At 39.4% G+C, this 25,984-nt stretch overlaps 1 protein-coding gene across 5 annotated transcripts in view; it reads left to right on the top strand.

Moving 5' to 3' along the window:
- The window catches only part of piezo2b (piezo-type mechanosensitive ion channel component 2b), a 118,529-nt gene that overhangs the window by 22,376 nt on the left and 70,169 nt on the right, over positions 1–25,984 (top strand). For all 5 annotated transcript variants that reach the window (XM_074651937.1, XM_074651936.1, XM_074651935.1 and 2 more), the window contains exons 4-8: positions 4,936–4,978; positions 8,796–8,958; positions 11,455–11,719; positions 13,556–13,769; positions 23,819–23,993. In XM_074651937.1, the coding sequence (XP_074508038.1) occupies positions 4,936–4,978; positions 8,796–8,958; positions 11,455–11,719; positions 13,556–13,769; positions 23,819–23,993 (860 nt within the window). The remainder of the gene's footprint in view (positions 1–4,935; positions 4,979–8,795; positions 8,959–11,454; positions 11,720–13,555; positions 13,770–23,818; positions 23,994–25,984) is intronic.

The raw sequence follows: 25,984 nt of genomic DNA, 5'->3' as shown, positions 1-25,984 counted from the left end.
GTCACACGCTCATGATGAAAAACTTCATATGGAGCTAAAGAGACTCTAAAGAATGTCATTAAAAAATCTCAATATGTTTTATAAGGTAACATTTGTACAGCACCTTGCTGACTTCACCGCTGTGATGATTTGTATACATACTATATTGCTTCATCCTATTTTTATTTTTGGGCTGCATATGCAACAGGAAGTCAAACATTACTCTTTGTCCCGTCTATCCGCCGCCTACATTCTGAGTAAATACCTTATCTCAGATTTCTATTTCTGGCATTAAGCCCCTTGACACCCTTTTCCTTTTGGCAGCCAAGTATAAACAAGGAGTCGTCCTTTGCGGTGAGGCGGTTATCCTCCCTCCAGATAACTTCATATAATTTCCCCTATTCGCTGTAGCCAAATACGCCATTAGAGCAGTAAACTGAGTTGAGTATGAATGAGAAAACCGTTCCAAAAAAGAGAACACCTCCAGCTGTTAGAGCAGGTCAGCGACTGGTCGCCAGATGAGCCGGGGCCGGCTTCCTTTGGAGTCATCTGTCATTCCTGTGTTTGTAAATGCAGTTCCCACCGTGTTGAGTCAGCACAGTCGTGAGCATTTGTATTAACCGTCAAAGACCACCAGATAGCATATACTTTCCTGTGATTGTCTAAACTTTTTGGCAGTCATTGTGCTTAGTGGCAACGCCCACCCATCTGGAGATTAAGAAGGTTAAAGCAAACCATAAAAAAAGGATTTGCAAGTTTGATTTGGCTCATATCTGATGGCAATGGATATTTCACATGCTCATAAGGAATAAATGGCCTGTTGAATGGCTGTTTTGTGACCAGTTCCTCAGGGATAGTCTTCATTAAGTCCCGTAGACGCCGTTGTTGACCTTTACCGCCCTCCGCATCCACACATACCCTGCCCACCATTCCCCAAATGTGAGACATTTACCGAATTCTCTCTCCACATACTGATTGTCCGATTACAGTCGCGGCGTGCTGAAATGTTGACGCTCATAGTCTCTGCGGAAAAGGGCAACTGGCATTAGGCCCCAGAGATAGAAGAGAGAGTGCAAAGAAATGCTGTGCTGAGAGGTTAACGGCCCAGCAAGTACAAAGGGTGTTTTATGATGTTCACATAAAGTCTGAGGACAGGTATTTTTGGTGCTCAGCTGGGGTGGAAAGCGGCCTCGCCTCGACGGGCAGAAAGTCTCACACTCTTTTCCAGAAGTCTCCATGCTGAGTTCAAACTGTATGACACAGCATCCCTCTCCTCATCCTAAAGGTCAGACTGGCCTGACTTTACCTTCTGGCATTCCTCGTGTATGATATCGGTTTCCTCTTACACCTGTGATCTCAGTTTGGGCTGGGTGAAGTTAGGTGTTGCAGATGTTTGGACTTGGGAGTTACTGAAACAGACTCTGTTTTGCCTGTGGTCACTGGGACATTTTACACTGAAGATTTAAATGGGGCATCAAGTAATCTATGAGCTTTATCAACCTTTGAGGGTGATTATTGGGCATTACTACAACATCAGTGAACTTTATCTCCTGTGCCTCATGTTCACTTAAAATTACCATTTAGTTTGGCCCAAAAACTGTTTAGTGCATAGTTAATATAATATACAACTGGATGGCATTACATTTATTGACACTGATGCTTGAAACAGCTCCCACTAGGGATGCACCGACTTTTTCAGTCCTGATACTGATCGCGATACCTGGGCTTTGGGTATCAGTCGATACCGAGTACCGATCCGATACCAGTCTTTAATTTGTAAACAGTGTGCCTCACTTAGTGGAAGTGACTGGGATCATTCTTTTTTGTGTAAGGCGAGATCAGGCTTGACTTAAACATTGCTTTCCTAACTTCTTAAAACAAAATCTAACAAATAAATACATAGATAGAAATTTTGTGAATTGTTATTATTATTAAAATAATAAATCATACACCAACAACTTCAAATTTAACAGGAATTACAATTCAAGTGTAAATCTTTTTAATGCAGCAACAAATTGGTTACAATTTAAACAGGAATCAAACTTCTAGTATATAATGTATTGAGTATATAAACGTAGAACTGAATTTAATAGATCGGCCCCATTGTCACTGATATCCGATCAAGCCATTTGAGTCAGTATCGGCCCGATATCCGATCCGGTATCTGTATCACTGCATCCCTCGCTCCCGCCACCCCAATTTGTTTAGGTCAGTGTGTTCACTATATGCTTTCCATTTTTGTTTTCAGGGGCGTAAAGTGGTGGTAAGGGGGTGGCACTTCCTACCCCCGTACTTCCGGCGCATTGCTCGGACCACACCGATCTTCAAACTCTGCCTTCATTTTAATGTCAACTACACATCTGTAAAGTTTCGTGAATGCATCTTGCACGGTTGCGATGCTATCGCGGTGACAAAATCTGTCCACAGACAGACAAACAATGGCTAACATGTTAGAAACATCCAGCAGACTCTGAACAATACGCCCATTTAATTGGAGTCATATTTCTCCTGACCTTTCTGGTTTAGCCTCCACCAACTCCTGAGAAAAACACCTGAGTCTTTAGCTTGCTAGCTGACTTCCCTCACCAGTCTCCACCAGGTAGTATTTAATGGTCTTGTCTGGTATTGTTTACTGCCCAGGGTTTAATTTGGGGTTGAGGATTAGTGAGACCAAACAATGTAGTCTGTGTGCAGGCTGTAAAACAAAAACAAAGAGCTTAAAGCAGATAAATAATGTTTATAGATGCCAAATTCAGTGTTAATTCTCAGCGGGTTTGGGATTACTAACGACTACTACATTACACAGAGTCATATGATTCATTCTTAATCAAGTAAAGAATACTAATCATTTTTCTATTAATTATTTTCTTAAATTGTTTTAATACGTAAAGATGTGATGAAATGAAAAGAATACCCTAATTTACAATACTTCATTCGTTAAATAATGCAATACAACCTAACTATAATTAATATATATTAATATGTAATAATGATCTGTGATGTTAGAATTAAGTGGCATCAGGGTTTAAAGAAATTTGTCATTGAGGTGAATTTGTGAATTAATCGTGATATTAAATTGAACGCATATCAAAGAATGTATATTGCCAAGAAGTGAAAGTCAATTGTTCGTTCCATCGCAACACCAGCGCCCAGCAGCAAAGATACGCTTCCGCCATTTTGGACTGAAAGGGACTTGGACGCCAGTAAAACGTCCACCTACAAAGTGCTTTACAAAAGTAAAACCAAATTATTTCTATTCTATTGTCATCATTTTAATATCTCTTACGAAATGGCCTGTTTTGAACAATCAAATATTATAAATGTAATAAGCGTTCTCAGTCCAAAATGACGACAGCGGCTGTTGTCAAAAAAACATCAGAGTTTCGTATCTTTGCTTCTATACTCTGGTCATATCACCTAGCTCTGGATAATATCCCACAATGCATTACTGTACCCACAGAATAATAACTGAACTGAATGAACTGTATTTGTTGTTTTGACCTTCTAGTGTGGGATGTGTTGCAGCACAGTTCAGTCACTGAGCACATTAAAATGGGAGTAGATGTGTTTCTTAGTGTTTTAACAGTTCAGTCGGGGGACGACTGTGATTGAAGTGTTGGATGTCAGAGGTCATGTCAGGGGTTAGTCGTGTGGGTTCCTCCCTTCACAGATGGTTTCTGAATTTATTTCTAAAATTTCAGTTCACTCACACTCCTCTCCTCGACATCAACCCGACCACACAACACGTAACATCTTTGTTGGGAAGCTATCCTTGCAGCTATTTTATTCACTGATGAGTAATAAAGAAACACCGGCGTTTGCACTGGCAGTCCATTACCGTTTTATTCACCTTGAGTGGAATGCAGAGTTTCCTGCTTCTGTGCCTAACAGTGTGACTCATTCCTTTACTGGATACTTGCTGTGTGTGTGTGTCGTTTAGGAGAAAAGTCTTTTATTATTAATCTTTTGACAGTTGTTTTCTGCTTTTCGCTGTATCGATTATCCTCCATCCTGTATCCACCTACTTTTAAAAAAGGAACACCTGCTATTGCAAACGATTGAAAGTATTTTTAACACTTAAAAAGAAAAATGTTTGATATAGTCTGAATCCTTTTAGAGATATTGAATCATCATCCTGAAATAAAGGTTTAGTTGTCTTTCTTTTCTTTTCTAAAATCACATTTTAAGCTTAACAACCTCCTGAAAGCAGTTTGCACACAGGTGACTCAGCAGATGAAGTAATTCCCTGCTGTCTGTTTCGAGTTACTGTAACTGAAGTGTGTTTTAACATCTTCACTCTCTTCGCTGTGCTCCATAAACCAGAAACTTCAGCACCGCAGCACTTCAGCACCTAATTAGTTGCTTAATACTCCGGCAAAACAGCCGGATATATCGATATGCCATTGAGTCGAGATCCTCAAGTCACAAGCTGATGTGCTGTTTTCTCTGGCAGTAGAACAAAGGCCGGTCAGCCTTTGGCAGTTTTTCTCAGTGTGCCGTTTGAATACCTGGAAATCTCTCTTTGAGCGCTGGAGTGACGTTCAGGAACACTTCAACCAGTCCAAGCTGTGGAAACAAAGCTCACATGAAATGTTTTTATTTTCTGTGTGAGCACAGAAAGATTTATTATTTTCCTTCACCTGAAAATTACATGAAAAAAATATTTCAGCAAATATTCTTACAAATGATTTAAAGCAGGTGGTTTTGTCAGAGGATAAAAACTACTTTTACATACTAGATCTTCATTCTCTATATTATAGTAATTGTGAATAATAAACTGCAGGTATTAGCTGTAGATATATACTGGATACAGTATTTTTTGCTTGTGTGAAAGTTTTGTATAACAGCTGCTTGACCTGTTACAAAAACATTTTGTTTTTAATGAATGTTATTAAAGGTGTATTTTTTTGCCAAAAAATATCAATATTCACTAACTGACTTCATGTTTTTGTCCAGGTTCCCCGTTGGAGAAATCCATAAGACAAATTGGCTTCGAGAGGTAAGATGATGACAAATTCAACACTTCCACAAAATGCATTTACTAAAGTGACATGTACACCTAAAATACTGTTTTATATTTTGACGACATATTTTTTTTAATTTTATGATTCATATAGCAAGCTTGATGAGATTCAGAATATAAATCCCTTTAAGTATAAGTCCAAAAAAATAGTTTCTAAATCACATTTCTCCTGACGATCATGCATCATAAAATACACAAGTGTCGATTTTGTTTAACTGATCATGAATCTTTCTCTCATTCGGGCGATCCAGATGCTTTTCTCAGGAAGAGATAGGACTGTTTGCTGAATTCAGAATCAACAGCTAAAGCCTTTCAAATTAAAATATTTATCTCACCTGTCAAAAATCAGACATGTGGTTCTCTTCCACTGGAGAAGGTTGCATCATCCGTGCAAAGTGTCCTAAATATAGCAACCCCACAATAACATTAAACACCACTTTTTGCATTGAGCCGCACCGGCCCGTCATCTGACAAGGTTTACAAATGCTCCTAACCTGTCCCTGTGTGGATTCTTGATGAACGCTAAACCCAGTTACGTCTGACAATCAGTTGACAGGCCTATTTTTCAAAGCTTTTGCCGCTGCGTCTGTCTCCTCACACCCCCGTGATCGTGTTAGATGTGGTTTCCTAAGTACGGGAATGTCCAAACTCAGCCACATCCTTTTTCCAGTACTCAACAGCCCTCGGTGGATAGTATACTGTAAGTGGCGGAAGTAGAGCCATAAACATTTTATCCCGCCTGCATTTACCTGTTTGTGTTGGGGATCATATACAGTATATACAATATTTACAGCTGCATGGGCGGATGCTTTCTCCCTTTTACGGCCCGTGTGGAGGAAAATGCAGAGTTGTGTGTCTTTTCACCCAGACAGATCCGTCGGTTTCCTCAAGCTTGACCTTTTCAAATCCTTTATAAATACCAAATATTTATATGGTTTAGAACATATTTCGTGGTCTCCGTAGTTGTAGTTTTTCACCGATGCCTCATGAGTAATTACCCCCGCAGCCCGAGTGAGGACAGGACTTAGCACTGATGATGTTATTGTAATATTCTCACATGATAAGCAGGGGAAAGTAGGAGTCATTGCAGTTGCTGGCTCAACCTTCTCTGACGGTTTCCATCTCTTTCTTCCACGTGAGGATGCACAAAGCTTCACAACAATAAAGCACATGGAAACAGACGTCCTTGATTAGATTACACTTGCAGCCAAAGGCCCGACTATTTATTTATGTGCACTAGTGTGCGTTTTCCATCATGTTGATTAGCTCAACTTGTTAACTTTTATAAGCTTCGCATCCATTCAAGGCCTGAATGAGATTGGTTCTGTTTGAAGTGACCAGTTGGTTCATAACTCGTTCCAATAATTTGGTCAGCTTTTTCTCCGCAGCCTACGCCGCAGAATCACCACCAGTATGTTTTGTTTATTACAAACAGTTTAATTACACTCGGGGCTCAGCATGAAATGTAAAGCAAACCCTTTGGTGGCCAAACACAGGATGTAGGTGTGATTGCTGTAAAACTGGAATAGAAGTTGGTTTGGATGATAAAAGTTGAGTTTTAATGGTTTTGAAACCTGCTAGCTATTTCAAGGACAATTTTATTTGCTTTAATTGTACATGCAATCATGACACCTCGTAAAACTTGTCCTCAGGCCGCATGAATTCATTTCACTGGATCATTTGAAGCCTGGCGTTACTGTAGCTGTCATGACAACAGTCGGCCGCCACTGTTTAGCTTCCTGTTTGAACAAGCCTTTTGGTATTTAGTTAGAGGTGAGCAGGCTAATCAAATAGCAAATGTTACAAAAGCTTTGTTTGCTCACAGCGATATAACCACAAGATAAACAATGTCATATTTCAGTGGATTAATGAAAAGCACACAGTGTGTAGACCAGGCCTGGGGTAAATATTATTTGTAATAAATTATTCTAATCTGCACACAGTGTTTGGAGTCAGGTAAAATGTCAATAGGCATCATCATACCTTAAGCAACACATTAAATCTGGAAAATCTAAAGTGGTTTCAAGCAATTTCATTTTATTTTATGCAGTTTAATGAGGAAAAAGAGAGCTTATTGTTCACACCACCTTATTATGAACAAAGGATGCAATTATCAAGGGAGTAAACATGTTTTTCGCACTTCAAACCCACACTCCCTCATGGCCTTTTTGTTTGAATGGAATTTCACTCACTTGTTAACGGCAATCCGTTTAAAACCGGCAAGCCTGATTTCATTAAAGTGGGTGGTACTCCATATAAAAGCTGAAGAATTCAACACAACACATATTAAAAGAACAGTTGAGTCATGGAAAGAATCCAGATTCCCATGTGAACAGGTAGAGTTTCCTGAAAGATTCAGGCTTCGTCCGAAATCGCAAACTATGCACTACATACCCAATATGTGTACCTTCAACATACTTTAGTGTGATTAAACAGTAGTGTGTATCTTTTTGGACACATTTCTTGAGAGCCTCCTTGCGGGCTGGAGACGTGTAACCATGGTAACCTGTGCAAACGTCATGTGACCAAAACAACGGTTTGTGAGAATCAAAGTCGGAATTAATTTTCACCTAGCAAAGTGACATTGTATGCTGCAGTTGGTAGAAATGATTAAAAAAAAGTTATTTTTATAAAACGGTCACTATATCCTGACGGTACGTAGTGCATGAGACAGGTAACCTGAAAAAATCATTTGCGTCTATGTCCTCCGGTGTCCTCCGTTGCTCCTAACGGCATCTGCAAGATTTCACAGACCGGAGGAAAACGACCAATCAGAGCTGATCTGGGGTCTGCCGTCTCTGAGCAGCTGCCATTCATTCGCGAACTTCGATCAAACGGTCAAACTAGGCAGTGCTGATCAAATATGAATCAATATTGTGTTACTGTACTGCCTATTTCTAACCTCAAATTTTTTCAGTAACATCTTGTAGTTTACTGTTTAGCTGTAAAATGAGAACGTTTGTGACCCTGCAGCCATGTTGAGATCTGTTGAGGAAATACCAAGCACCGCCCACCAGCCGGAGCACAGCCAATAGGAACGCTCTCTCTCTGAAATGACCTGTGATTGGTCAAAGTCTCCCGTCACAGGCTAGATTTTTTAAACCCTGAAAACAGAGCCATGAGGAGGTACAGAAGTCTAGTTATCTCTCAAAACACTTGAATTACAATATGCTGAAAGGTTATTATGGAATTTTGGCCCAACGATGCCAACAACTTGTTGCCTACTGAAGCTTTAAATTGAAACGTTATTGACGATACAGAGCTGTCCGTCAATGTCTGTTATAAAAAATCTCACATACTGTTTTTTACTAAATAGCATGTTAGTGTGGAATTTCGGACGCAGTATAATTTCTACAATAATATCCGTATTCTCATGAGTTTGAGTGCAGTTCCAGTCTGCATGGACGCAGATTATAGGGAAATAATGCTGAGTGACAACTTCTGCAAGCTTTAAATAGTCAGAGAGTCATGGTGGTAACATGCGACAGATATCCCAGGCCAGAATCAAACACACCACAGTACAGTTATTTGTGGGCCTTATCCAAGTGAACTAAACGAACAACCACAAGTCCCAGGATTCCTTAGAAAAACTGTTTCATATTAAAAGTGATCGTCCGTGGACAGTAAAGTCTGCTGTATTCCGGCCCATTTTCCATCATTTGGTTGCGACCCTAGCTTACAAGATTGCACCAAATCACAATTTTTGGGAGACAGTGGGATTCATTGTTGCTTTGAGGAAACAAGTGTCTGCTTTCTGTCAGTGTGGTGTCCTCTGTTTCCTGTTTGTCCCCAGTGTGACTGGTGCAGATGCGGGGAACGGTATCCGAGTGTTCATCCCTGACATCGGCATGTTTGTGGCCGGCTTGTCCATCTGGCTGCTGTGTCGCAGTCTGGTCCAGAAGAGGCCGCCTGAGGACTCGGCCCAGGACAACGCCGACTTCGAAGCAGAGGAACAAGTGGGTTTCATTTGTGGTGACATGCTATGTCCTGAAAACAGTGTCTGACTTTTGCGTCCATCTATCTATCTGAAATAATTGCTTTATTTATTAGTAATATAGTAAAGTATAGTAGGATTGCAACTAATGTTTATTTATATTAATGATTAATCTGTCCATCATTTTAACAACTAATTGTTTAAAAAACGTGAAAACGTATGAAAAATGGCCTTTTACATTTCTCATAGCTCAAGGTGACGTCTTCAAATAACTTGTTTTATCCAAGCAACTGTCCAAAACTCAAATATATTAAATTATAATGACATAAATCAGACAAAAGTAGCAAATCCTCACATTTTGTAGCACATAGTATTTGTCCTTGATAAAAAAAAATTTTTTTGACAAAGTGATGTGCCTTAAGGATAAGTGGATAACATTTCACCACATTTAAAAACAATAAGCAACATTTGCTTACATTAGCTGGTCTTTTACTGTATACATTTTAAAATGTAAATAAGCAATTACCGTTGAAATGATTAAAACCCCTGTTACAGTAAATGTGCATTTATGCTGAAGCTGAGATTACTGACTTGACCGCTCACGGTTGGTGGTTGGCAGTAACACAACACGGTTTCCAGCGTGGGAGTTTTCCAGGTGCACAGCAGTCAGAAGTAGTGATTGTCAGAGAAAGCACTGGAGAGAATCCAAAAGGGGGGATGCCATGAAAAAAAGGGGGGTGTTGTGGTTTTGTAAAGTTTGGGAAACTGCTGCACTAATAGATTAATTGACTTGTTGTTTCAGCCCTAATTTGAAGTAGACAAGCAAAGGATGTGAAGGGGTAATGGTGTGTATTGGGATAAACATCTAAAAAACTGTGTTCAAGAATACCTTTATGTCCGTAAAACTAAACTGAAGGAGTAAAAGGTTTATTAATGAGAATGCTCTCGCAAATATAAAGAGGAAATGTGGCCACAAATCCCAATGGAAACATCTTTATACAAACTGATTTTAGGTCCAGGAAAAGACAAATTCTTTTTCAGACTACGAGCTTGTCAACATTTTCAGACTGCAGTTCAGGTCTCTGAGTGTTCATATTTGTAATTGATAGGCCTGTCCCAATAATTACATTATTGACTTATCGTACGATATTTGGGCATACCTCAACCATTTTTACGTTATCGGCTTATCATACGATATATGGACATGACCTTGATTATTTTTATGTTAACGGCTTATCATACGATATAAAGACATGACCTCGATCATTTTGACACTATCGACTTATCGTACGATATATGGCCATGACCTAGATCATTTTTGCTGACCTCAATAATGCCCGTTGTGTTCACATGCTTGTTTTTTTTCATAAGAATATCACCAACAATTTAGGCATCATGTTGCCAGAATAAACAGCAGGGTTTTCCCTTTCATTATAAGACTTTTGGCATTATGCAGACAATGTGAATTTTTGTTAACAAAGTCCGAGAGTCAATTTTATTTATTGTTTTGATTGCATGGTTTTATCTTATTCATATTTCATTAGGATATTTTATATATTTTTCACATTCTAACATCTGAATATTCTTAAGAACTAAATGTTTATTGCTCTTTGAAAGGGTATACTTGCATTATTATGCTATTATATTATCATTTTATCAGTGACATGAAATAGTCTTAAAATGACAATAATATTGTTTCTCGCAATTATTTCTGGGACAATACTGAATATCGTCCAACAAAAGTAGTTATTGTGACAGGTGTTACATGACATCGATGTGTGTTCACTGGGACTTAACGTATGCAAAGGGAAAAAAAAGAAGTAGCACCTTTTGGGAGTCATAACTGAGTGAATAGAGAGTTCCCTTTAAGTGTTGATGACTTGGAATGCAGCCTCCATCCGCTGGCAAGTCCTCCCTTCTCTTTATGACTTAGTGTTAATTAAATCCACATTCACTTTCACTTCGACTGTGCTGCTCACGCTGGCACAGATGGCATCGCTCGCCATTACTGAGAAACACCAGGAATTCATCTATAGAGCCCCGCGTTGTGTTCAGGCTTTTATTTCCATCAGTGGGCCATCTCAGCTGAAATTGCTGTTTGATTCAAAACAGGCTGAGTACCACCTGCTACTTTCTTTGTGTAGTGCCGTATGCGTTCAATATAAATCACAGTGAATGGCTCACTTGTTATTACGTCTCTATTTTATTGAGACAGTAGGAAAAGAGCGACACATAGTTGGTTAGATAGGAAGAAGTGACTGGATTAGATCTCAAGCCAACATGTGGTTCCAGAGGAAAACGTCTGCCATGGTTCGCTAATCATGTCTCAAGCAGCCAAACAGACCATATATAGTATACATTTAGATGTGCTAAATTTGAGTATGCACAGGGGTTGCATGGCAAGTCCTACCTGTAGGAGGCTGTTTTCAGCACCATGGAGAGCTCTGACCTCCAAACTGCACCATTCATCATTCAACACTGAAATGTAACCTGTCGCTATAATCCATCTCACCCAAAGGAAGAAGAGGAGAAGCTGAGCCTGGAAGACAACATCCTGCTTGAGGAGGACTTTGAAGCGGGGTACGAGGCCGAGGAGGATGAAGAGGAGGAGGAGCTGGAGGAGGAGGAAGAGGAGGCGGAGGAGGAGGAGGAAGCAAAGGAGAGCACCAAGAGGAAGATCCTGCGGCACGTGCAGGAGGTTGCGTCCAAGGTGAAGGAGATTATCGGGAACTTGATCACGACTGCGGGGAAGGTGGTGGTCACCATCTTGTTGGGCATGACAGGTGAGCAGCTTTGGATGCTTTACAGTGAATCTGCACCTTCATCTTATAGCATCCCGTACCATCGGAATATCGAGTATTACAGTGTATGCTTTGGCACATTTTTCAGTTGCGATACTGTTGTTTTTATTGTGTAGTTCTGAAAGCAGAAGGTTTTCTAAAAGTATTCAGTTGAAACATGAGTCAGCTGCAAAAAGTAAGAAATGTAAGTCGCATTATCTTATTCATAAAGTCTGCTTCTTAGTTGTCGTGTTGGTTTGATTTGCAGACTGTAGTTGAGAAATATGTAAATTACATTTTTCACAGTTTTCCACAATCTGTTGAACACAACACAAGGTGTTCTTAAAACATAACCTGCTCTCATAAGCAGTGCTACGAAACAATAATGCTAAAAAGTACAAGTATTTTCTGTCAAATGACTTAAAAACATGCAAAACAAAATAAAACATGCTTTGCAGTGGTTCACTTAAAACAAGCCAATGTGTTAGTGCTGTACTGAATGTCATTTTTTTAACATTCAAAGCTTTTATTGAGGTTTTTGTAAGAAGCAAAAAAAATAATTTGAATTAAGTCATTCATCAGATGAAAAGTGTTTGTCTTTTTTTTATTAAATCAACTTTCTTTAATGAATATAACTTATCAGTGTATACCTCCATTTGTGCGCCGCAGGAGAGCAAACTGTTTTTTGACCGCGGGGAAAAGTTTGTTTTTGAAAGACTCAATGCCAACAAGTATGGATTGAAGCAGAATATTTCAAGATTCAAGTTTCAAGGTTCTTTATTTGTCATATGTCAATTCCAGCAGTTATTGGCAATGAAAATCTTTGATCTCAGGTTCCTTCAACAAAGCTCATAAAATAAGTATATACTGTATAAAAGGGGAAATCCCACAAGTAAATGCAAAAGCAAAATGATAATCTAAGGCATACAATAGTGCAGTTAAAATAAATATAAACATAAGTAAATATAAAATAGTAATGTAAATGTAAATTTGTAAGTTTGTAATTTTGTTGAAGACTGTATTTCAGATGAGAAAACTGAATATAAACAGGATATAGTATGCATATGCATGAGAAGTAATATATGTACACAGAGGTGTGAACAGGAATGTAGTATGTAATAATGAAGTTCTAAAAATATATATTTATATATATATATATATATATATATATATATGTAGACAGGAATGTAGTATGTATAGATAAGTAGTAAATATGTATATATATAGACAGAGGTGTAACAGTTTGTAAAATATGTGATGTATATAAAGGTAAATTAGATAAAAACATATTGTGAATTTTGATGTTTGGACTTTACAGCACTCTGCAGCCGCCACTGGAATCTAATTCTACAAATAATATAATACTAATAATATTAATGTAGCCTAATCTTGATCTGCAAGTGTGCAGAAATATGAATAAACATGGAAATGTTTAAAGAAATAAGAACCCCATGTTGGAAACCACTGCTGTGCTTAAAAAAAATGTTTGATTTTTAGTTTGGATAAAGCATGCAAAACCAGCTTGATGGATAACAAACAAATTTGAGTCAAACAGTATTTTCAGTTTTTTCAATTCTTAACCATTGTTAGAACTTGTTTCTTGAACTACATATGTGAGGTTTGCCAGAGTCAACAAAGCTTAGCGCTGTAGGGTTTAGGAAATCAGGGAAAATAATTCAGTTAACTTTTCTCAATTTAACAATTTACCTCCAACCACCACTGAAGTGTTGTGATCTATTCGGGTCAAAACAAAAGCTGATACTTAATAATCATCCTGATCTGATAAATAAACCACAGTCCCTGTCTCTGACTTTGTATGCTTTGTTTTTCTGTTTGCAGGTATCATGCTGCCCTCGTTGACCTCGGCCGTCTACTTCTTCATCTTCCTGTTCCTGTGCACCTGGTGGTCCCTCTGCCGGACCTTCGACACACTCATCTTCAGCTGCATGTGCGTCCTGATGGCCATCTTTAGCGCTGGACACCTCATTGTCCTCTACCTCTACCAGTTCCAGTTCTTTCAAGAGACCATCCCACCGGACGATGCATACATTAGGTGAGACACATGCAGAGTTAACACCCAGAAAAACAGACACAGAATCCAGTCACTGAAACTGTACCTAGTTTGTTTTAAATCAGAATCTTGTGCCTAGTTCAAGGTTCAAACATTGGTCATCTTATTTTTCCATTAGTCTTAATCAAAACTTCCTTTTTTTTTATATCTCTGTTTACTGAGATGCCGTAGATCTGGATTATTTTCCCATATTAGATTTTGTTGGTACTCTTGATGGCTGTTCTACCTACAGAAATAGATGAATCAAACCTTGAGAACAAAATACAAACTGTCTCCCAAACAGCAGTGAGCAATGGCTCAGTCTAGAGAAAGTTAAACTTGCCAGCATTAGATCTCCTGTCTCGTTGATGAATTGTCGTTCTCTAGTTAAACAGCACAAGCCCATTCAAATGCTGTCTGGCTCCTTACTAATGTGAAAGTAACATGACGTGATGACAGCGCTCAGCTGCCAGAGCTCCTTTGACTCCAAGATATTTATTGCGCCCATGGCAAGTTTGTTTAAACGAATAATAAATATTTACTATTGTTACAAACAAGAAGGCAAAGGAAAAGGCAAACCCAGCTGGAGGGGACGTATATCAAACTCCTACTCACAGCCCATCAATATCAGAAGCAGAGCTTTTAGGCTCTTCACATCAACCAGTGTTGTTTTATTATGCATGAGAAAGGAGACAATCAGCTGTCTGTGGCTGCAGCGGTGAAACACTGCGGTTGGAGTAAAGCCACATCGTTGCACATCTTGCCAACATACGTTAGTCACAGTTGTAATGAATACAAACTCTGTAGTGGAAAGTACCTCGAGTCACTAAGCTCACTTTGTTTGACTGACAACCTGGAATGCAAAGAATGCTGTTTATTTACTAATTACTAAAAAAATACACATCAAGACTTACCACCCTAGGTGTATGACAAAAATGTGATTTTCTGCTACAGCAGGAAAAGAGGAACATTTACCCATATGAGATGCTACAGAGTTCTAATAATTTAAAATCATAAACTCTTTATTAATACTGATAAATGTATATTATTTACTTTTATTTTAATATGAAAGTCTCACTGAAACAATATGGTGCAAAAATAAGTCATAAAACTTAAGCGAATAACAATCATCTAAATGTTATATTACTGTAACAGTACACAATGTTAATATTTAATCTAAATTTGGGTCTGAATCTGCAAAATAACCCCAGTGATAAACAATAATGGGATGCATGTACAATATGTTCATGAGTAAATTGTAATAACGTCAAATTTAATGTACAAAATGTAAAACATGCCCCTTCTCACATTATTACTACATTGCATTTTCCGTTTATTTAGATAGGGAGATAGTACAGAGAGTCACGAGCAGTCCTCAACTACCGGGATGCCCCTTATTAACTATTAAAAAAATGTCTGCATAAAAAAACTTTCTACAGTATGTTCCTTAGTCAGTGGCCTAACTTTCCACCAAATGTCATTGAAATATCATCAGACAGTTTTGAGAAAAAGTGAAAAATGGGACTAAAAACTGTCAATCAATTAAAATATTTAATCACAATTAATTGCATGTCCATGATTGATCTTGATTAATTGCATTTTAACTGCTCAAATAAAAATAACAATATGCTCAAATCACAACATGGCAAACTCCAGCCCAACAGCTGTCAGTGTGTCAGTGTGCTGACTTGACTATGACTTGCCCCAAACTGCATGTGATTATCATAAAGTGGGCACGTCTGTAAAGGGGAGAATCGTGGGTACCCATAGAACCCATTTTCATTCACATATCTTGAGGTCAGAGGTCAAGGGACCCCTTTGAAAATGGCCATGACAGTTTTTCCTCGCCAAAATGCAGCACAAGTTTGGAGCGTTATTTAACCTCCTTCACGACAAGCTAGTATGACATGGTTGGTACCAATGGATTCCTTAGGTTTTTTATACTTTCATATGATGCTACTATCTTCACATCACACTATCACAATCTTCTAGCTTTAAAACTGAGCTCGGTACAACCAAAGGAAGATCGATTGCGTTAAAGAAATGAATGGTGTTAAAACGAATTTGCATCAACACGTTATTATCGTGTTAATTTTGACAGCCCTACTTTAAAACCTGACCAGTAGCACTGTAGCTGTTGTCTCTGTGTAGCTGTTGTCTCTGTGTAGCTGTTGTCTCTGTGTAGCTGTTGTCTCAGTGCCCTTGGTGTTGCAGGGTTTTATTGATTTCACGGTTTCTCATTTGAAAGCTGTGCTGCTGCGTGTCAGGACCGAGGCTATTTACAGCTATGTATAGATGAAGCTGCCTTGGACACACCTCGTGTACTCCCCATCCTTCTCCTGGTTCAGATGGCAGATAAGGTGTAATTACTGTGCTGCATTGACGGACTTCTTGTTAGAAAACTCATTAGAATGAATGGACCCCTCTCACACCATCTGCGCAGTCAGTAGTAGTTTATTTAAACTGTGCATGCTGTAGTAACTATACAGGAGGAGAGTTCCTAGTGTCTAAATCAGTGGTTTCCAGCCATCGTGTCAAAACCCTCCAAGATAAATCGGAGGGGGCCCCAAATGATTAAAAGAATGAAAAACTGTTTTATACAGAAAATGTTACAATATTTGCTTTTTTTGTCGTGAAATACTGGGTGCTTTTACCTCTTCGGGCCTCTAAAAGTCCTTAAAGTTAGTAAAATAGTGGACACTTTTACCGCTTAAGGCCTCTAAAAGTCCTTAAGGCTAGTTAAATAGGATACTAAAAATCTTTGAAATGAGACAAAAAAGGAAAAATCGCTGCTCATAATCCATCACCACCCTGAGGCCATAACCTGTGATAAGGGGTTACAGATGGACATTGCTTCATTTTAAATGGTCATAAGGCCGCTCAATATACTACCATTGTTTTTTTTTGGCTGGTTGAGTGAAGCAGATCTAGCAGCCACTAGCAGCTCAGGTAGAGAAAGTCGTCCACCAATCAGGTTTGATCCCTCCGGGCTCATCCAGTCCTCATGTCGAAGTATCCTTGGGCAAGATACTGAACCCCAAATTGCTCCCGAAGGCTGTGCCATCAGTGTGTGAATGAGAATTTAGATTAGATCCTGATGGGCAGGTTGGCACATTGCATGGCAGCCTCTGCCATCAATGTACTGTAATGTGTGTATGAATGTGTGAATGCTGACATGTAGTGTAAAGCGCTTTGAGTGGTTGGAAAAAAGGAGCTATATAAATGTAAGTCCATTTACAATTTGATCAAAACTACTTGGTACATAAATATTACCAAACAAGAGACTATCTTGCGATGGGATCACAGCAGCCACAATGTCAAATTGGGCCACTTCCAACCCCCCTATTTTCGGTGATCTTGCTCGGACCACACCCATTCTTCAAACTCGGTCTTCGTTTTTTCGTGACTGCATCTTGCACCGTTGTGACGCTATTGCGGTGACAAAGTCTGTCCACAGACATACTGTATAAACACCTGGCGAAGCACTCAAAACCACTTCTGTGGTAGCTCCCGCTACAGTAGGGATGTCCAGGATGACATTTTGCCATGATGACTCACGCACAGACTCATAAGGTGAAAACAATACCAGCCACACGCTGTCCCGGCTGGTAAAAAGCTCAATTATCACCAAAGATGACTCATAGCTTCAATACTAACTTGTAAATTTGCTTAATTTAGTTCCCAGCAATAAATATGGGAGAGTGGGTGTCGTTTCATTAAACGGCTCTTCATTTGTGTTATTTGAAGTCCTAAATTTGGAAAGTTTACCACGGCTCTGATTCTTCTTTGATAGCTTTTGACATGAACAGGCCAACTATTTCCTCATCCGCCGTGTCCTCGTGTGTTGTTGACTTTCCACAGCGCGGAGGTATTTATGTCCGCCGTTGCGTGAAAACTGAGGCCCAATGTGATAATAAAAGTAACACGCTCTGCTTTTGATGTGGCCTCTCTGCACACCCTCAGGCGGTCTGAGGGAAACGCTTTCGGACGTAAATACGTGCAGCCCTCATTGGACAATAGGCCACCTCAGTGCCTGCCCTAATTGTGCTTGCTGACAGTTGACTCGGCCTTGCTGTCGGCTCCGTGTTGAGTGAGACTGTTGAGAGGCCTGGCTTCCACTCCACTTCCTGCCTCCCCTCCTTACAATGGAAGTCCCCAGTCATGTGACCAGCGGGCTTTCCCCCAGCTGCAACAAGAAACCCTTCAGGAAGTGTGATGGGGTCAGAGGGGGATGTTCTCCTCCACATGGCATAGACAGAAAAGACTCAGGAGACATCTAAATCTGTGTGGTTGTCACTGGGATTACGTCAGCGCACTTCCTGTTGAGTAGATGATCTTTGTTCTGCTCAGAGGAAGAGGAGTGAGTCATCCTTTGTGGTACAAACAGATTTTTAGCCTCAGAGCATTTTTCTTTGGATTACAAGGTTAGCGGCCGGAAGGAAATTTTTCTTTGCAGGAATGTCATCAAACAGAAAGTCAGAGACAACAAATATTTTCTGAAGCTGTTAACATGAGGGCAAGTCAGCTGTTGCTTTACACAGTGAATTTTCCCTGTTGATATTTCCAGTGGGCGGCGGAGTTTGCATGTTCTCCCAGTGTTAGTGTGGGTTTTCTCCAGGTTCTCCGGCTTCCTCCCACAGTCCAAAGACATGCAGGTTAATTGTTGACTCTAAATTGCCCGTAGGTGTGAATGTGAGTGTGAATGGTTGTCTGTCTCTATGTGTCAGCCAACGTCGGCTTTAGGGGCGGGCCATGGGGGTCCAGGCCCGTCCAAAAATGTCACTGTGCCCCCTCAGCTGAATTCTCTCCTGACAAAAAACTAAACTGAAATAACAGCTAAGCTATTAGTAAAATTTGGTAATGGAAGGACTTAACACTGCAATGCAAAATAAAGCACAAAACAGTGATAGTTTTGCATGTAGGAAACAACTAGGACATGTACTCGGGCTCGATTACATTGTTTTCTATTGGAGTGTCCTAACTGGGTGCCAGCAACACGGCGCTGCGCGGCGTGACGTTTTGTCTGAACTTCTATCAGATACACGGTTCCTATTTTATCCTGTCACTCATATTGAGAGGAACGGCTGATTAGTTTAGATAAAATGAGCCGAGAAAACGGGTCAGATGTAAATGAAAATATTAACTTGATTACTGACACGTTCAGCACAGGCATTGCCGCTCGCAGTTATATGTAATACAGTTCACTAGTGAAACTTTATTACGAGCTACCTGTCAAAAAATATAACAGCCACCTCACTAATGGTTCAAATAAAACACGAACACACAGCGCAAAGATACAACTATGGAAACTCTGGGAAATATGAGCCGTCACTACAATATTTCAGTAAGAAGCCTCGTTTTGATCCGCTCCGTTTGCGTGTTTTTTTTTGTTTGTTTTTTTATCAATCTAGCTCAATAGAAAAAAATTTGAGAATGTAGACCTACAAACCTGGTGCATTAAAGCACAATTAGGACCAAGAGAGTAAAAAGCATCCTGTGCTCCTCTCACATCTTACTTTTTCTACCTGTTTGGATTATTCTGTTCAGTATGGAATAAAACAATGGACTAATGTTACACTACAGCAGGCTGAGCAGGGACAACAACTGGTGAGTGAAACATTCACATTTAGTCTTTATTAACTTAAACTATAGTTATGAAGAAATCAGTCAGACTGTTAGATTAATGTGTTGTTTAACTCCCTGTTTACTGGATCTCGGCACCCGTGTGTGTGCACATTTTGACCATGGCACTAGCAAGACGCAGGGCATGCCTGAGGAGTTATCTGTAGCCTCCAGTACCTCCTCATTTCACTACAGAAACCATAATAAGGTGGCAGCTGGCTGGAGAAGATCACTAGATAACAACCAACTTGCTCTTGGCTATGTTATTTCCAGTAAATATCAAAATAAAACGTGTGTTTTCTGATAAAAAAAAAAAGTACGAACGTAGGAAGATGACAAGTACTACTAACCCATCTTTTACGTCTTCAGCTCCAGTCTGATCTGGAGCTCACAGCTGATATGTTCCTGGTTTGTTTACATGATGTAACAGAAGTGCAGATTTAACGGATTGTGGACAGAGAGCGTCAGATGCTACGCGATGCAGCGCGATAGTCGGACGCTCGCATCCACTTTGGACACGGTGTTAGTTTATAACCTGTTTTTGTGGACATAACAGCATGTGTATGCGTGCGTGCGCGCCTGTGCGCATAAATGGCAGTATGTATACGCCTCTCTGTCAGTTTATTTCTTTCATGAAACATGATAATGTTAAAGATACACTTAATAAAGGCTATATGAGGTGAACAAAATGCCCCCCCTGTCAAAGCTGATTGCCCTTCTGCCCCTAACACTCTGGCGCCGACCCTGCTGTCAGCCCTGTGATAGTCTGGAGAACTGTCCAGGGTGTACTCCGCCTTCGCCCAATGTCAGCTGGGATCGGCTCCAGCCCCCCCGTGACCCTAAATAGGATAAGCGGTTACAGATAATGGATGGATGGATGGATTGATATTTCCAGTGTATATCATCGTAATATACCACCAATTACAAACATCATGGCCCGTATTTATAAAACTTTTAAGAATAACACTTAAGAATGATCTAAAGAGGCAACACCTTTTATTATAAAAGCAAAACTGGACTTACCCTTAGCTCCATCCATCCATTTTCTGCCACATATACAGGGTGCTTGTCGTAGTTCAACGGGCTTTACAGTACAATCTGTACAGCATACAACACCTTTTATCTTTTGACACAGGAAGGAAAGGAAAAACTCCCCACAAATACTCTTTATCGGGAAAAACGGAAGAAACCTCAGGAAGAGTAACTGAGGAGGGATCTCTCTTCCTGGAAAGACTGACATGCAATAGATGTCGTGTGTACAGAATAACCAACATAATAAAATTACAGTATAGACAATCCAAATGACAAAAATTAGAATGTGCACATACGGTATATGCTGAAAGGCTAAGCAAGGTAGTCAAGACATCCCTCTCCACAGCAGTGTATTCCAGCTCCTCCTGGGGGATCCTGAGGCGTTCCCAAGCCAGAGGAGATATATAATCTCTTCAGCGTATTCTGGGTCTACCCCAGGTAGAGATTCTTATCAGATGCCTGAACCACCTCCTGAGACGGTGGGAATTTCACTCACTCTGATCATCCAATGAGGTTCAAACTACATGTAGCAACACAAATTATTTAGACAAACTGCTCGACCCTGGTCTGATAGTATTTAGCATTTGTTTCCAACCTTTTTTAGCTTGTGAATCTTTAGAATGAAACAATATCTACTTTTAACCCCCCCATCACAGCTTATGACCTAAGTGTAGACATGAGACTGACTTTTCCATCTCAGATTGTTTGATGTAAAGGCTCCTTTTAGGCCTGAAGAAGAGAAAGTATCTGGCATTTATCAAGAAAAAAGTAAAAACTTAATAAATATTTATATAAATAAATAAAAATAAAACATAATTTAAAATATATGGATTTTTTTCTCATCCCTTCAATCATCCTCGCACCTCTCCGATTTTTCTCGGGGCCATTTGCGAGGTCCCGACCCCCAGGTTGTGAACCACTGATGTTTGGTATATAGGCCACCCAGCACACAGACAGCATGACTCTGCAGTCTTTTGTAACGTTGGCATCAACTCATCCAAACTGGCTTTGTTTCTGGAATCGATAATTACTTTTAAAGATGGAGAACTCAAGGCCTCCTCCACTGAATTGAATGTAATCAATTGAACAATACACTTATCTCGATGAGAAGAGTCCACTGATTGATGACTTTGGGCCAGTTCACAGAAGATTTAAGGATGAGTATTCATGTCTTTTTAGCTTCTTCTAATGGCCTTTGAAGGAGGACACAATTCAAGAAAGCCAATCTATTTTTCTAGATTTAAAATGTGTTTAAGTTAAATTATAAACTCGCCTTCAAGGACAAATTAAAGGAACGAAGGTTTTACTTTTTGTCACATATAAAGTCTAAAGCAGCCTCATTATTTATGTTGGAGAGTAAAACTGTGTGAGAAAAGCAGAGTAAAGCTGCAACTAACAGTTTCTTTTTATCATTGCTTATTCTGCTTATTATCTAATCAATTATTTGTTTGGTCTGTAAAACATCAGAAAACAGTGAAAAATGCCCAATGTAACAACTCCAAATGTCTTGTTTTGTTTAACCAGCACTCCAAACCCAATATAATAGGCGTTTTCAGACAAGAGGAACTTTTTCATAGTTTTAAGAACCCCCATTTTTATTGTGCCCACAATGCAAGAACTAGGATTGATCGTAGTTCTTCGCCGTTTTGAGGGACTTTTTTAGCTACTATTTCAGAGTAGTTGCTCTCCCAGCACAAGAGGAACCATTAGTGACGTAAGTGCATGTTGTTTGGTTGAACATATGAGCCAATGCAGCACTGGCATCCGTCATTTTTAAAAACCTGTCAGCCGTGCAAACAACAGACAACACAAAGCACAAACCACAGCTCGTAACGTTAAAAATGGAAGAAAACAGTGGGCCGAGAGTGAAGTCCAGAAATGAACTCATTCATAAACACACACCCACTGAGCCAAAGAAGGAGTGAGAGTCGCTGCTCAACGAGCTAACCCAGGAGCACAAAGTCCAACCACTGAGCTGAAGAAGCCGATTCTAAATGAAATCGCAAAATGTACTTTCCTGGTGGCTATTTTGCTTGTGTTTATATGATAATGTCATGTAGAGTTGTTTATTTGTTCTTATTAAGGCTGTCAATCGATTAAAATATTTAATAGCAATTAATCGCCAATTAGTTGCACATTTTTTATCTGTTCAAAATGTAACTTAAAGGGAGATTTGTCAAGTATTTAATACTCATATCATCATGGGAGTGGGCAAATATGCTGCTTTATGCAAATGTATGTATATATTTATTACTGGAAATTCATTAACACAAAACAATGACAAATATTGTTCAGAAACCCTCACAGGTACTGCAGTTAGCATAAAAAAATGCTAAAATCATAACATGGCAAACTGAAGTCAAACAGGCAACAACAGCTGTCAGTGTGTCAGTGTGCTGACTTGACTATGACTTGCCCCAAACTGCTTGTGATTATCATAAAGTCGGCATGTCTGTAAATGGGAGACTCGTGGGTACCCATAGAACCCATTTTCATTCACAAATCTTGAGGTCAGAGGTCAAGGGACCCCTTTGAAAATGGCCATGACAGTTTTTAGTGTACGTTTGGAGCGTTATTAAACCTCCTTTGCGACAAGCTAGTATGATATGGTTGGTACCAATGGCTTCCTTAGGTTTTTCTAATTTCACATGATGCCAGTATCAGCTTCACTCTACAGCTTCACTCTGTTTAACACTGAACCCGCTACAACCTAAAATCGCAAGTTGAAAAGAAATTAGTGGCGTTAAAACAAATTTGTGTTAAAGCGTTATTATTGCCTTAACTTTGACAGCCCTGATTCTTATCTTACTAAAAAAAAAGCTAAGAGCTTGTAATGAACGTAATGAATTTGTTGGCGCCGGCCAGCCTACTTCACTTAAGCGTTCCTATTGGCGGTGTGAATGCAACCAGTAAAAAATCCCTTGAAGTTTTGTAGTTCTCTGGGGAGCTCTCCAGTGGGTAGTTCCTCTAAGGGAGTCCCCAGAACTGTTTGATCCAAAAACACCCAAAGTAAGATCAAGAAACGCAGAAAATTCTTACATTTTAGAACCTGGAACCATCAAATATTGGCCTATTGGCATGAAAAATGACTTTGAACATGAACGATTAATCAAAAATCAAAGTAGTCAATTAATTTTCTGTCGCTCGACTAACCAATTAATCGACTCAATCGTGGCAGCTCTATAACAGAGACATATTTACTGGGAATAAAGTTGTATGATCTTGCTTAGAAATCACATCCTTAGGGCAGAATGACTGTTAATGTTGACCTCTATAACATATGCATATGTATACTGTTTACTGCTAATTTATACTAAACGTTCCTGATTTTATAACTCAAATCCTGGCAAAAGTTCCTGTCTTCATATACCTGTCTGTCTGTCTGTCTGTCTCTGCAGTGTATTTGGCTTCTCCCCCATTGTTCAGAGCAACTGCTCCTACACATGGAAGATCATTCTGCACCCGGGGCGTAAGTGGTACTACTTTGTCAATCCCATCATGCTGCTGATTCTCTACTACACCCTGGCCACGCTCATCCGCCTCTGGCTGCAGGAACCCATCGACCAGTTGACGGTATGGACAGCAGACAGAAATGCAATTAAAGCACATGACAGTAGACCATTTTAGTTTACAGCTTTGTGACATTTACTGTGATATAATGTATGGCAATAATTTGGCTTTACAGTTTCATTATATTAGGTGATTTTGACTGAAAAGCAATCACGTGATTGACCTTGTAGGGTTGTCCCAAATCCCATTTTTTGGGCTTCGAAGCTTCGGAGAGAAATATTTAAATGTATTCGAAGCAGGCTGACATGTTCTTCTGTCCCTGTCTGTCTCAGACAGACAGGGACTGCAGGGACTGCTGCTACACTACTGTACACACACGCACTTCCACACACAACAAACAGTGATATCCGTTTAGTATAACAAATAAATAATTACGGTTGAATATGAATATTGTTTTGGGATTATTCCTTATTTCATGGGCTATTTGGGGATTAAAACTTTTTTATTACATAATTATATATATATTGTTTTTAAAAAAGGAGGCATTCGAATACTGATTTGGAGGTTGATTACCATGGCAACGGTTGAAGCTTCGAAGCATTCGGGTCAGCCCTTATACCTACAAACAGAACTATAACTAGAAAATTTAGTCAGGAGGTAAAGGTGGTCTTAAAGGGAAAACGTGTCCTAGAAACTTTGACTTTATCATTTAAAAATGTGTTTTTGATGTTTTGTGATGTGCAATATTGTTTTATGACACCTTTTTCTCGTTTCAGCCATCAAAAGCCTCAAATGTTTTCAGAAACATGTTGTAGTGTACCGTTTAGCTGTAAAATGAGAAGGTTTGCTCCAGCTGGTGGGCGGTGCTTGGTTTTTGTTTTCAACATGGCGGCCGGGTCACAGACTTTCTCACTTTACAGCTGAACAGTACACCAAAATATGTTTCTGAAAACATTTGAGGAGAGAAATAGGCATTACAGCGCTGCCTAGTTTGACAGTTTGATTGGAGTTAGCGAGTTTCGTGAGCAGTGATTGACAGCTGCCGTGGAGTCTGCTCAGCTCGGTTATTTTCCATCAGCGCTGTGAAATCTTTGTTCTGTTTCAAATGTTTTTATTGTGAAACATCATTTTTCCAAGATAGCAGAACAAAGTATTGCTGTGCTTCTTTTCCATATAAACATATAAACAAAAGACACAAGAAGAACACTCTTCAAAAATAAATGCGTAACTAAAAAAATAAAGAAAAAAGGAAAATAAATAAATACTGAATAACAAAATGTATATATTAATATAATGAATAATAATAATAATAATAATATAATTATAATTATAATAATTGATAAACAGTCATAATAATCATTACAACAATAATAATGAATTACTTGTATAACTTCACCTACAAAAGATTCTAGCCAACGTATCATGGAAAAACACAAGACGCGCTGTGAAATCTTGCAAATGCCATTAGGAGCACAGAGGAATTATCTGTCTCATGCACTGTCAGGATATAATAACTAAAAAGAACTTATTGCTCAAAGTTACCGACTGCAGCTTTAAACACAAAATCACAGCTAAAGTGAATAAGAGTTAGTGCATCTGAGGGTGGGCTTTTATTTAATTACAACCCTGAAGTGAAACAGAAAAGTGAAATGGACCTAGATTATCACCTCCAGATAAAATTATTCAGCCTTTCTCCCCGCCAACACTGTGTGATTTAACTATTATTTGTGCTGTTAAACTTGATTGAGTTCCTGCTTGGAGAAAGCTGGATTTGCAGTTAATGTAAAACTGGGTGGATGCAGGCAGTCATTGGGAATCAGAGATGTCTAGATGAATTCGGCAAACACAACACCCCCATACGGCTCCTCAGTAAATTCCAGACAGTGAACAGAAATAGAAGCAGATTGAATTAAATGGGCAGCCAGGTGGCCTCGTGATCAGAGAAACTGTATTGATGGAAGATTCCAGGACGATCGATCGTTGGCTGGATCGTCCGCCGTAGCTCAGGTGTTATCTGAGACACTGGTGGTCTAATTTTGACAAAGCATGAAGGC

This window comes from Sebastes fasciatus, chromosome 11 (genome assembly GCF_043250625.1).
Source record: "Sebastes fasciatus isolate fSebFas1 chromosome 11, fSebFas1.pri, whole genome shotgun sequence".
In the NCBI taxonomy this organism is placed as follows: domain Eukaryota; kingdom Metazoa; phylum Chordata; class Actinopteri; order Perciformes; family Sebastidae; genus Sebastes; species Sebastes fasciatus.
Note: the sequence above shows the minus strand (reverse complement) of the source record. Positions and strands in the feature narration are given on the sequence as shown.